This window comes from Artemia sp. Qi Xiang Cuo, chromosome 16 (assembly GCF_049724085.1).
Source record: "Artemia sp. Qi Xiang Cuo chromosome 16, ASM4972408v1, whole genome shotgun sequence".
Classification (NCBI taxonomy): domain Eukaryota; kingdom Metazoa; phylum Arthropoda; class Branchiopoda; order Anostraca; family Artemiidae; genus Artemia; species Artemia sp. Qi Xiang Cuo.
The window spans coordinates 49,973,014-49,987,738 of NC_142809.1; the positions used below are offsets into that span (position 1 = coordinate 49,973,014).

The following is a 14,725-nucleotide window of genomic DNA, read 5'->3' on the forward strand; positions in this document are numbered from 1 at the left end:
CAGTCTGCAAACCAAGATTAGAATTTTTGCAGATATAAACATAGGCGTTATCAGATCTTTTCACGGGTAGACAAGTCAGATTTCTCTTGGACGCGAAACTTGGCTTCAACGTTGGAACACTAATTTTGAAGAAACTAATCTTAAATTAATTTATTCCAATAAATACATGAAAATCGGTAGTTAGTAGTGTAATGTTATTATTAGATGTTTTTAGGAATTAAAAATAGGTTTCGAAGTCTCAAGTTGGTTTCAAAGGCATTTTGAGAAAGTTTCTGCCAAAATACGTGTTCCAGGGTAATTGGACCGCTGATGGCAGATCAAATGAGAGGAGCTGTTTGTACGCGCCGATATAAATATATATATATATATATATATAATATATATATATATATATATATATATATATATATATATATATATATATATATATATATATATATATATATATATATATATATATATATATATATATATATATATATATATATATATATATATATATATATATATATATATTATTATTATTATTATTATTCATTTATTGCCCGTCAAAAAAAGGTACAAAAGGTACAATAGACGGAGTAATCACTAAAAAAACAAAAAAGAAAAAAAAAGAAAAAGAAGGACACAAACACAAATTGAAAATTTAAACAAATGACAAAAGAACACTCTTCATTACATTAATACGAACAGTGACTGTGTGCATTACATTAATATAAAAAAAAACTATTGTGAACAAATTAGTAAACTTGGATGATGAAAAATACTTTGCAACTCGGATAAAGATTTATCAAATATAATTGTAGGGTCAGTTAGCTGATGCAAATGGATGATTTTATGGTTCCTTATCTAAGAGGGCCCATGGAAAAGATATTTTGAAAATGTGATGAAGATTGATTGCAGGTGCTTTTTATCTGTAACTGTAAAGAATCTCCAGAAAGGAGCAACGTAAATCAGACGAGGAAGGGCTGTGGCGTTGTCAATGGATGCTAGAATATAACGGTTGAAACGTAGTTTGCTTTTTACGATTACAGCATAAGAAATGCTAATTTTACGCTCAACGTGAGAAATCAGCAAACAACGTGTGTGGCCTATAGATCTGCCAATTGGGAGGCCCAGGTATGTAATATGGTCTGAGGGTTTAACAAGAGAACCGTCCATATTTATAAGAGAAGTAGAGGGATTTCGCCAATTGAAAAGGATTACTTCGGATTTCTCAGGATTAAAAGACAGACCAATTTTTGAATATTCATCTTTGAGGATTTTGAAATTCTGCTCAATGCGCTGGATCGTACGGCTGAGATTCAGGATGTCATCAGCATAACAAATAAGAGACACATCTATTCTCCCAAGAATTCATGAAGGAAGACACTTTGCCTGCGCTTCCAGGACACTATTATTGAACAGGGTAGGGGAAGTGATAGCTCCCTGTCTAGTCCGTTTCTTAACGAGGATGGGGTATTGAAGATTCACAAGCATATTCGAGGGAATCGAAGAGTTTGGCCTCACACGAGAATTAATGCAATTATATAGGGAAGGATGAAGAACCGACTGCAGGGAAAAACAGGATGGAAGTTTTAAACGCACTTTTAGGTTCCTATATAAATCCCTGAGAACACGGACAACTGATCGGTTTACGCCTCGCCTTGCCATATGAAGAAGCATGGACGAATGAATTAAGGAATCGAACGCTCGTCTAACGTCATGTCCGGCGAGGATAATACTTTCTCCCAAAGATTCAGCGTCGGCGAGGGCAGTAAAAACTGCTGTAAGAGCATGAGAACAGCCAAGATAAGCCTGAAAACCGAACTGATATGGGGGAACGTAACATTTTTGTCTTAACTCATCAAGAAAAAGAAGCTCGAAAAGTTTGCATGTCGTAGTAGATACGGTGATGGGACGGAAAGAGGAACATTGCAGCTCAGATTTCCCTTTTTTGGGAATCGGAGACAGATCACCAATGCAGAACGAGGATGGAACAATACCTGTAACAAATATCATTTGCATGAAAAGGCTGAGGTGACGCACCAATAGATAACTTCCATTAATGATGTGTAGAGTGCTCACCTTATCTATCCCACAAGAGACTTTCTTTTTAAGTTGGGAAATGGCTTTTATAATAGCGTTACAAGTAACAACAAAATCAAGGTCAGGAGATTCGTCAATGAATTTGCAGAGCTCGTCACAAAATTGTGACTCTAAAACAGGATCAGGCTCAGAAAATTCATTTGAAAAATGGGATATCCACTCGGACAATGGAATGTCATTCGGGTCTGGCAAATTGGAGGAGATAGTATGGGGTAGTAGCTTCCACAGAAGATCAGGTGAATTCCTGACCTTCTCGGAATAAAGTGTCTGCATTTTAGATCGATGAAGGGCAAGTTCCTTAGCAAAACGTTTTTTTGTCATTTTTCTCAATTCATTGACTATTCCTTGACGGGGGCATAGGCAATCTCTCCATAATTTATACCAAAATTTAGCACGGTCACAAGCTTCAGACAACACTAGATTTCCTGACCACCCGGGAACTTGGGTACCAACACGTATTTTTTTAAGAGGAACTGCCCTTTTTTCAGCACACAAAAGTGCATGGCAGATTTCTGCGGAATATATATCTAACCTCATAAGAGTTAATCTAACCTCATTAATGTCTTTATTAGAAGACTTTTGCAGAAGATGAAATGGAACTCGGATCTTGTTTAGGATACTATCTGAAATTTCAATGTACTGAGATGTGTCAATTTTATTCCAATCGTGAGAAGTATACCACCTGTGCCGGTGAACAGTATAAGCCTGTAACACTGGAATCTGAGAAGCTTCTCGTTTGAAACTAGAAGCAATAGGAAGATGGTCTGAAACTTGAAAATTGGAAACTACCTCAACACAAGGTAAATCAAGGTTATATGACACAACATGGTCAAGGTTAGATGTGCAAGAGGAAGAATGAATGTAAGTAAACTGAGCAGATTTCTGTTGAAATTTAAAATCATCACCAAATATTCCTAATAGTAAAGAAGCATGGATAGAAGCTGAAGACAACCCGCAGTTTAAATCACAATTAAAATCACCTACGATCAAACACGGGATTTTCAGTTTAAGGACATCACGAAGACAAGAGCTAAGTTTACTAACTGCTAAAGCGAAATCTCTCTCCAAATCTTCATCTTTGTAATCTGTGGGTAAATACACATTTATAATTACGCACTCACCTACTCAAACAGCTGAAAAACTATCACAAGAAAAGAAAACACTAAAATTAAGATTCGATGCTACATAAGTAGCAATACAACCAGAAGCTCTGACTTTAGAAGCACTACGTTTAGCTGGAACCGAGAAAGTTTTGAAAGTGGAACTAATATCAAGTAAACTAAGGCTGTGGTAGGTCAGGAAATGTTCCTGCATATATATATATATATATATATATATATATATATATATATATATATATATACATATATATATATATATATATATATATATATATATATATATATATATATATATATATATATATATATATATATATATATATATATATATATATATATATATATATATATATATATATATATATATATATATATATATATATATATATATATATATATATATATATATATATATATATATATATATATATATATATATATATATACGCTACGAAAACTTCACGAAAAAGAAAGATTTTTTTAAAGAAAAGTAAAGGCCATATTAAACTTAAGATCAGTAGAAATAGAAGCCTACAATAACTCAAAATCAAAACTACCAGAAATTATTATTAAAGAATAAAAAAGGAAAGGAGAATAATTGGTATGGCTGTAACACTGCATATAAATTTATATGAATGTATATACAGTGGGCTGTAATAATACAAAAGGTAAATATAACATTGGTTTAAGAATGGAAAGAAAGACAAAGAATAAATTTACAACGATAATCAAGTTAAAAACAAGTTTTATTTGAACAATGCCATAAAGCGATGACATTTGATTATGATATTTGGTGCTTCACATTGATGTTTTAGTTTTAACAGTTTTATCAATTTTTTCTCAAAGGGAAATTACTTGGTGGGCATGAATGTAGACTTGCAGCTAAATTAAATATAGTTACTTCCACTTTTCACATATGTTTATTGATATTGGTTTGATTTTTATTGTCTGTAGTACTGAGGAGCTCATTAAGGAGATAATCAAAAAAAAATTTTAAAAAATTTTGCTCCTTTGTTCAAAAAAGGGGATAATCAAACATTTAAACTACTAAAACTAAAATAATTACTTGCTAGTTTATTTTCCTTGATAGGGATGGCTCTCGATTTCCTGATTCTTGAATTTTACTTCGTAATATGCACGTGTGCGCAAAAAAATCTTATAAATTGTTCAAGGGGGAAGTCCTCACGGCCTGTTTCCCAATTCAGGTCTTTGCACTCAAGCCATATTCGATTGGTTATTCCCGGTTTCCAGCAAGAATTTCTATAATGTTTGAGGAAAATGGAGTCACAGTCTTGCAGAAACAAAACGAAACGAAAAAAAAAAAAATTATAAACGATCCAGTTGTGGATACAGAGGGGGGGGCGAGGGGTAACCTCTTAAATTAGTCTAAAGTAGTGTAATTTACCTATTTCACACAAGGTCGCATTACTTAAACTTGTTCCTAACTTTAGTTTGCCGGACCACCCTCTTTTGTACCCGCGTGACCTAAAAAAATCCTGGCTCTACCCCTGAAATCATCACACCTATTCCACCAGTTATTAGAAGAAAAAAAAATCTTTATTTTCACAAATTTCATCAACTCCCAGCCTCCTTTTTTTCAAAATCCTACATAGGCCAATCATTTGAGTCCACTGTATGTAAATAATAGATTAAGTCATAATTTGTATATAAATTAATTCATACCTGTGAGATGGGACACTTGCAAACCACTTGGCTGGCTCACCAAGTTTTTTTCTGCTTTCGCAATTACGAACAATGCACGTTGTAACCATTTCTCATACTAATCCGCTAATGCAGAAATAAGTGGGAGGAGCTTTTTGTTCGCACCGAGAACGAAGACCAGAAATGATCTGCGATAAGCTTACTGGATAATTATATGAACTGTGATTGGAAGCTACAGTAATAAAAAGTGGTCAAATATGAGTCTGAAGCATGGGCGCTCTGAAAAGCGGATGAAGATTTGCGAGATGTTTTCTAGAGAAATTGCCAAAAAAATGTGGTTCAATCCCGCTTTCTAGGACTATAATGAGAGAAAGGTTGAGATGGCTAGGGCACGTTTCTGTGGATGAAGGATGACAAATTGCAAAGATTGTCCTTTTCGGCCAACCGTTTAGGTCTAAACGGAAAGCAGGTCGTCCGTGGTTGGGGCGGGAGGATGTCATAAAGATTTAAGGGGAATTTGAACTTCCTGGGAGGGAATGAACAGGGAGGCTTTGAATAGATTGGGATTGAGGAGGAGCATGCATAGCTGTGTAGGCCTCAGGTGGCTTGGTGCTGCAATAAGCTGTTGTTAGTAGTAGTAGTAGTATAACAAACCATACTGTGGTAATGAAGCTGTATCTCTTATGTATGTTTTTTTTATTTTGCTTTTCTTTTGCTCACTCTGTTTGCCTCACCTGATCATTGGAATTTAATTTCTAGTACCCCATTTTTTTCAGCTGATTTTTAAATATCTGAATTCAGATTTAGTGACTTAATTACGTCACTCGTCTTTCGAACAGTTTGTGGTTTTTATCTTATTTTTCTAAGAATAGTAAAAAATGCCTGCATTGACAAAGCATAGCTTTGGCTCAGTATGCCCTACCTTAAGGGGAGGGAGCAGATGACCTTCTACCAGAAGGCCAAAGCATAAAAAAGTCTTTGTCACCGTTATCCAAGGAAGTACATGGGCTTAAATGGGATGGAGCTTATGCATTCTTGAATTTCTTTGAGGTTTGAAACTCTTGAAAGGCCACAACTAACTGAAGGCACATGTGTGTCCCATTTTGATACGCATTAACTCAATCTAATGACCAAACTGAGGAAAATGCGCTGATTCTAGCATTATTATCAAATTTATTTAAACTTATTTACAAGAAGGAAATATTTCTGTTGATGGAATAAAAATGTAAAAATTTATGAATGGGTTTGGTCATGCAGAGGGAAAGGTACTTGCCAGGATAGTTTTCAGAATTAGTGAACTCCTATTTTCACCATGGACTGCCACGGACTTTGAAGTCACAATCTTGGATAGTGAAGTAGTGTTACCAAAATGAATAGCGAGTGAGTGTCGCTACGTGTATCCAGGTTGTCAAAATAGTATACCCAAACTATCTTAGAAACGGTTGAGGGTATTAAGTTGAAACTTTAAGAGTATTTTTAGGGGGATATTGAGCTAAATACAAAGACACCATGTGCATCTAGGTTGTCAAATTGGCTCACACGCAATATCCCAAGAATGGCTGAGGGTGTTAGGTTGAGACTTTCAGGGAATGTGACAGGTATGTTGAAATAAATCGACAGACGCTGTATGTATCCATGTTGTCAAAATGGCGTATATATAATGTCTCAGGATCAGCTAAGGTTATTAAGTTGAAACTTTCAGGAATACTAAGGGGAATCTCGAACTCCCCTTGCGAACGCTATGTGCATGCAGATTGTCAAAATGGCGTTTCTGCTTAATATCAAAAGCGGCTAAGGACAACAAGTTAGAACTTTCAAGGAATATTGAGGGGGGTAATGACAAAATCAAAAGACAATTTTTATCAAGATTGTCAAATGGCGTATCTGCACCATCCCTTGAACAGTTGAGTTTTGTAAAGTTGAAACTTTAGTGTCCATGTAAAAGGCACTATTGGGGATATCTACATCTTTCAATATTTATGTTTCAATATTTATTTAACTGTGAAAAAACACCCTGAACCATGGCTATTCTACTTTTAACGTCTTCATTACTCCCGCCGTCTTTACTAATAATACTACCAAGGTAAGTGAAGCTACCCACCTGATCAATCTTTTCGTTACCCAGCGTCACCTCTACACCTTCACTTATTCCCAGTCTTAGTGACTTAGCTTTCTTAACATTAATTTTCAAGCTTATTCTAGCACCCTGAACTAGCAAAACCTCTAAAAGTGTATTCATTTTACTCACACTGTCATTTAGGATGCTTAAATCATCAGCATAATCTAAGTCCAGGAGAGTTTTCCCTCACCATCTGATTCTGTGGTCTCCCATTGCCTTTCCTGTGGTTCTTAAGACAAAGTCCATCAAAATGATCCATGTAAAGGAATAGAACACAACCCTGCTTAACTCCTAATCTAATACAAAAACAGCTGCTAACCTCATTTCCTACCTTAACCGCAGCAGTGTTATTCTCGTACATAACACTAATCATTTTAATGTATTTGTCTGGTATCAAACAGTTCGTGGTAACGAACTGTAAGTAAGGAGCGACCCGGCTCAATGGTAACCGAAACTCTAAAAAACCGGAATTTTGATACCAATAGATTCATCAAAAGAATCAGATTTTAATTCTGATTTCAAATATATAAGTTTCATCAAGTTTAATCGTACCCATCAAAAGTTACGCGCCTGAGAAAATTTGGCTGACTTTCGAAAAAAGGAAGAAAAACCCCCTACAAGTTATAGAACCTTGATGAAAATCACACCATCATATTCAGCGTATAAGAGAACCCTACTGAAGAGGTTTCAAGCACCTATCTACAAAAATGTGAAATTTTCCATTTTTTGCCAGAAGAAAGATCACGGATGCGTGTTTATTTTTTTTTTTCTTTTTCTTTTTCCCAGGGGTGATCGTATCGACCCAGTGGTCCTAGAATATCGTGGGAAGGCTCATTTGAACGGAAATTAAAAGTTCTGGTGCCCTTTTTAAGTGACCAAAAAAAATGGAGGGCAACTAGGCCCCCTCCCACGCTCATTTTTTTTCCCAAAGTCACCCGATCAAAATTTTGAGATAGTCATTTTGTTCAGCATGGTCGAAAATATTATAACTATGTGTTTTAGGATGACTTAAATCCTCGAAGCCCCCAGGGGGAGGGCTGAAAGTTATGAACTTTACCCAATGTTAACATATAGTATTGGTTATTGGGAAGTATACAGACGTTTTCAGGGGGAAATTTTTTCTGGTAGTGGGGGGTGGGGGTGGGTCGGGGGTTATATGGGAGGATCTTTTCATGAAGGAAGTTTTTATGGGGGAAGGGACATGGCTATGAAGGGGGCGCCGGATTTCCCGTCATTATTTAAAACAAAAATCAAAAATTAAATATAAAAAAAACAAGTTTTTCAACTGAAAGTAAGTAGCAACATCAAAACTTAAAACGAACAAAAAATATTAGCTATATAATTGGGTTCACCTTCTAGTCAATGCCTCGCTCTTTAAGCCAAAGATTTTTTTTAGTACTTTCATAAGAGCTATTTATTCTAATTAACGGCCTTTGGGATTAAGGGGTCATTTTTAAAGAATTGGAACAAAATTTGAACTTTAGCGTAAAGAGCGAGGTATTGACTAGGGTTACGCAAGTTAATTTGTAAATTATGTCAGAACCAAATTTAGAAACAGCCATTTAGCAAAAGAAAATTAAAATTTTTATGCAAATTTGTTTACTTATTCAATGACGGTGAGCCAAAATAAAAGCTGCATTGACTAAAAAACGATCATAAATTAAATAAAAAACACAATTTATTCAAACTGGAATTAAGAAGCAACGTTAAAACTTAAAACGACCATAAATTAGTCCGTATACGAAAGGGGATGTCGCCTCCTCACCGCCTCACTCTTTACGCAAAAGTTTGACTATGTCTCAAAAATTTATTTTTTTAAACAATAAAAAACTTTAGCGTAAAGAGCGAGGCGTTGAACAGGGGACAGCCCCTTTCATATACGGAATAATTTCTGTTCGTTTTAATGTCGCTCCTTACTTTCAGTTTGAAAAACTTGTTTTTTTTTATTTAATTTACCATACAAGGATAAGACCTTCGCTAAAGTTCTTCTATCAACAGAATCAAACGCTTGCTCATAATCTATAAAAGTGAGGACCAAAGGTGTTTGACAAATAAGGTACTACTTAATTATTAACCTAAGAGTGAAAATTCGGTCGACACCTCCTCTACCTTTTCTAAAACCGCAGTGTTCTTCTCTTAAAACTTTGTCTACAGCATCCCTTAGTCTAAAAAAGTATCATATTACTAAGTAATTTGCTACCTACAGAGACCAAACTAATGCCTCGATACTTACGAAACACACTCTTATCGCCTTTCTTATACTGTAGTTTAATTAAGGTTTTCTAAAATCGTTAGGTACTTCCCCTTCTTCCAAAATCATATTCATAATCTTCAGTAACTTATTTCTAACCTCAGAGCCACCATATTTAAGAAACTCATTTACCACACTATCAGAACCTGGAGCCTTAAGATTTTTTAATCCTTTTAGTACCGTATTTAATTCTTCCTCACAAAAAAAATCTTCCTTCTCATCCAAGGTATTACATACTTTTTCATTTACCTCAACATGTTTTCCAGTAGCTATGTCTCGGTTTAGCACATTCTCGGAATGTTCTATCCTTCTCTCTTTACTGCTCTCTTTGTCAATCATTGTGACCCTACTCCTATATTTGATTAGGATGAGCCTAGATTGAATACTCCCTCTCAATTTCTTAGCATGCCAGTGCAATATTTTACTATTATGCTTCATCTTCCAGATCCTCGGCAATTTTATGCATGGCCTCCACTTCACACCTCCTTAGTTCATATTTTAATGCTTTCTCCCCTTTCTTCACATTCCTTTTGTTTTCATATGATCTATCACTCAGATAATTCTTGTATAAACCCCTTCTCCTCTCTATTAAACATAAAGCCTTTTCACTAATATTTCTTGCTGCAGTCTTAACTTTCTTCCCTAAGACACCATCAGCAACTTCACAAATTGTTTTTCTAAAATTATTCCAACCATCTTTCACAAATTTTAAACTCTTAAGTATGGTATTCAACTGTTCCTGAAAGTTTCTCTCAAATTCTCATCATGGAGTCTACCAACGTCATTGCTTCGCGGGAGGTAGTCACCCTTCCTAAATTTCAGCTTTAAATTAACCTAGACACTACTAGATGGTGATCTTTACTTTTAAAATCTATAACGGCACTCCTATATACCCTAGTATCTTGTATTGATCCTGCCAGTCTTCGGTTTACTACCATATAACATAATCAATAAGGTTTGCTGTCTTACCATCACGTGAATACCGTGTCAACTTATGGGCCTTTTTATGACCAAACACCGTATTGGTTATAACTAGATTGTTACACCTACAAAATTGCAAAAGTCTGTAGCCATTACTGTTTTCTTTTCCTACATCAAATTTACCTAGGCTAGGATACCATATGTCCCTATTTCTACCTACATGTGCGTTAAAATCTCCTAGTAAAAACACCATATTTCTATCTGGGACCCTGATACCCTGAACTTTTTAGTCATAAAATGAGCAATTAGTATTCTATTATTAATACCTTCCCAGCCTAAGCAAGACTTAGCAGCTTCCTTATTCATCATGAGCCCTACTCCCAGTCTATGTACCCCATCGTTCTTGCCTGAGTAAATAAATTCTAAATTTCCTAATTTAATGTTTCCTACCCCTGGGATATGAGTTTCTAAAACTCCCCATAAGTCCAGTTCTAATTGTTTGAATTCGTCAGTCAAAACGTTGATACAATAGTCATTTTTAACGTTGTAACATTCCAAGTTCCAATTTTCATGTTCTTTAAATCATTGAAATTATTTTGGCCTCAGAAAAAGCAATGATCTCGGATATCAGTGCAGGACGGGGATCAACATATCTTTTCAAGTCTACACCGAAGTGCTTAAGCTGGCTTAGAACCGGACAGAAAAAAGTCCCTGGGATCTCCAGTATGAATGGAGGCTTTGTGCAGTCATGGGCTCATCTTGGTCACAGCAGGTTTTCAGCACTTGGCGATGCTTTTCTATTTCAAAATCCTGCACAGACAGTCCCAAGCATATTACCTCCGACTCATTATATATTCATTCTTACAATTATTATTCTACTACGGGGAGGCAACTCATAGTAGATAAATTAGCTAGGAAGAGGTTTTTCCGCCCAAAAACGCCCGTCGAAACAGACCAAGTCCAGAAGAATTATCCATTAATTAGAATCCCGTGCGAATGCTGTGTCGTTCACTAGGCTATAATTTCCTCAAGGGGTGCCACTCCTCAAGTGGGAATATAGTTGATCGCAAGGTCCCCAGTCTTGCAAGTACCCCGTAAGGGTCGAGGCAGCCCTTTGCAGAGGCCGTTGTCCATTGATATGGATCTTAAGCCCTGCCACATTTGTTCTTCTATAGAGGATACTCCCACGATGGTGTTTTCCATAACCAAGTAATTTAACCCATTACTGGGAGAACGTTTTTAACTCATGGGACGTGTGAACACTTCGGTGGGCCCTGTTGAGTGTAAATTTGAGGGGACTTCTTCTTCCTCCACCTGTATCTATAGCCCCGGGCGAGGATGTTCCAGTTTCTATTAGGGACCCCCTGGGGCAAGGTCCCCCCTTGGTCCGTGCCTCCAATGGAGGTACCCTACATATCTGTAGGATGTTCCCCTATTGCCACCTGGGGACACGCTTAGTCGCCTGTGGGAGACCCCTAAAAAGCAGTAGACTCATAAAGATTTATTTTTTTTGGGAGGGGTGGGGTAAAAATTTTTGGGGTAAATATCTTAAATTATGTTTGGAAAAAGCTTATGTGATGATACTAGATTTATAGTTTTAACATAATCAAAATTTCAAAACTTACTGTTTTCAGATACATTCATGTTACAGCAATCTTCTAGTTTTTTAATAGATTTATAGTTTTAACATAATCAAAATTTCAGAACTTACTGTTTTCAGAGACATTCGTGTTACAGCAGTTTTTTAGTTTTCAGTTGGTTTTATAATTTTTTTTATTTTTTATTTTTTTTTAATTGGTTTATTAACCTCGCCATATCGTAAAAGAAAATAACAGTAAAATATTAAATACAACAATGGAAGGAAAAAACAGGTTAAAACAAACAAGAATTGTTCTCTACTTCCTGTTTCTAAACGTATGAAAAGAAATCTTTTCTTCTCATTAGACTCGGTGATTGCGATCGATAGAAGTTGCCATCTGTATCATCCAAAACTGCTGCCTGCACCAGTGGCATCGATTTAGGAAGCTTAGGAGGGAGGAATGTATTTTTCAAAATCTAGGGGGGCAAATTTCTCGTTTTCTTCAACTTTTTCACTGAAAATATCAAAAAAGATATTTTTCAATGAAGGGAAGAATGAAGGAAGAATGCGTTTTTCAAAATCTAGGGGAGGGGGCAAATTTATCGTTTTCTTCACTTATTTTGATTGAAAATACCAAAAAAGGCATTGTTTTCTAAATCTAGGGAGGGGTAAAATATATAGGAGGAATTTGACCCCTGTCCCCCCCCCCCGTTGACGCCACTGACCTGAGTATTTTAAAAATGCTTCTAATGTCAATTTCAGGGAAAGCTGAGATACTTTTAGTCAATTTTATTCATTAGCCAGTGTTTGTTAATTATATGTTTAGTCAATCATGAATTTAGTCAGAAATGTAATTCTATTTCATATCATGAATAGATATATATCTGCTTCTGCTTACTTCTATTCAACTCGTTTATGCTTTCATTTTATTCCTATGTTATGGCCATATTTTTTTTTCAGATTTTATGTCGAGAATCTATCGTTGCTCAAAGAATCAAACACCGTCGAACAGTTCTTCTATCAAGTTCGGTCTAGCTTAGCAAAGGTAATCATTGTCGGTAGTCGGGTCTTTTTCCGAGGATCACGTATTTTATTTTCTCTGGTGTAATGTTTTATTCTTGGAAATTGTTCTATAATTTTATTTTTGATCACTACAAAAAACTCATATTTAGAATTTGGTTCTTTTATCATAAGAATTAAACATTTTTCTCTAACTTCCGTGAAAAAGAATCATACGGAAGGAAATACTAAGGTAAATGTAAACTAATTTATATTAATTTGTAATGTAATAATACGAAAAGAAAAAAAGAAGAGCATAAATTCGTTTCTTATAAAATTAGGATGTATGTATTAGATCTTAACAAACAACAATTCCTATGAATGAAGAAATAAGTTCTGAGACAATCTTAATTGTTCCGAATAACGTAGCCCGGGTCAAACGAACATACCACACCATTGACCATAACTAAAGATGATGTTGCCACCGCTCAAACCTCAAGACATTGAGGTTTGCAACACTAAAGGTGGTGTTGCCACCGTATTTTTTCATATTTAGAAAGAGTAAAAAAATATAGCCTTTTGAAATAGTAAATTTAAATAAATGTCACAAATTAATCTTGAGAAAATTTTATCCCAAATAGGTGCAACCCGTCAAACTCAAGCAAACAAACTTATCCTATAAGTTTAAAGTGTATTAGATCAGTCTCTTGCGTATATGCATTGTAAAATCATCATTATGATTTCCCGTTGGTCAAAGGTACTTGGTGACCAAAGGGGATTGAAACCGTAGCGTGCACACCATTGACTAAAGGACTATAGGGGCTTAACTGCAGTCAGGATGGGGCCTCGTTTCGGGCCCCAACTCGACCAAAAATACTTGTATGACCACTGATGAGTGACTACTGTTTGTTTCATCTCTGATGTATAGAATCTCTGTCTACTATGTTTTAGCAAAGCTTAATGTTTCAACCTTTATTTGAAATGTATCTATTTAAGCCACTGGTTTCATATGGGCTTTTCTCATAATTTGAGGCCCTCTCCATTCGGACTACACGTATCGTTTTACTCTTACAAGCACATTTTTGGACATTTCGACTATGTAATTAAATGGCCACTGAGATTTTTTTTTATCCGAGTGTCATGTGAGGCTACGGACTGTCCTGGATGTTCTTGGGGTGTTGAAGGGGTATTGGGTTTCCCTTTGATCGGCTTAAACCTTTTATGGGCACCAGAGCAATTAGGATGCGATCGAGTGAGAAGTTTTATGAACAACCGTTTTACATGATAAGGACTTGGAAGAAGGAAAGATACACGAGACTCATCGCTTTGGTTTCACTATCAAATGCTTTTATGAATCCTTGCATAATTCGGAAAATTATCCATGGGGCTGCACTTGTCATGTTGTCCTTGGGGCACTTTTTACCTTTCAAGCGTTTTGATTAAAATGACTATCTTGAAGCATATATACGATTCCATGTCAGATTGTGAGTACACATAGGGTTACGCGGAGTGTTGAAGGAGATAAAAGGCTACCTTCGGCTGCTTTCACTCCCTCTGTAGAGTTCTTTCTACGACCATCTGTTTTAAATCATGGGGAAACAAAATATCATGGAAAACATCAATATTTGGCTAATGTTTAGTTATAATATATCTGCGAAGGATCTGTTTATTTACGCATTCAGGGTTCTTTATTTCTGCTAGAACTGTGGCTAGTCATAATTTTAGTGCTTTTTTTATAGATACTTATAAATGTAAGTAAAACTAAAACCGTTCAAAATCAAACTGCAGCCACTCACCCCTCTGTGATTAACATATCAGTAATGGTTTTAGGCCTCATATTTTTTTTTTTTTTGGGGGGGGGGGTTATCTTAATAGGAGTGTAAAAATATAAAATAGAACGAATTTAATGTAAAAACTGCATCCGAATTAAGAGGGGGGGGGGCTGATTTGTTTGCCTGAAGCTATCTTATTGAAATGAAGGACAA

General features: G+C 35.7%; 1 protein-coding gene across 1 annotated transcript in view; it reads left to right on the plus strand.

Annotated features, from left to right (window-relative positions):
* The window catches only part of LOC148943048 (FERM domain-containing protein 4A-like), a 168,184-nt gene that overhangs the window by 23,197 nt on the left and 130,262 nt on the right, over positions 1-14,725 (plus strand). Inside the window, exon 3 of the mRNA XM_089101957.1 lies at positions 12,702-12,786. Within this exon, the coding sequence (XP_088958083.1) occupies positions 12,702-12,786 (85 nt within the window). The remainder of the gene's footprint in view (positions 1-12,701; positions 12,787-14,725) is intronic.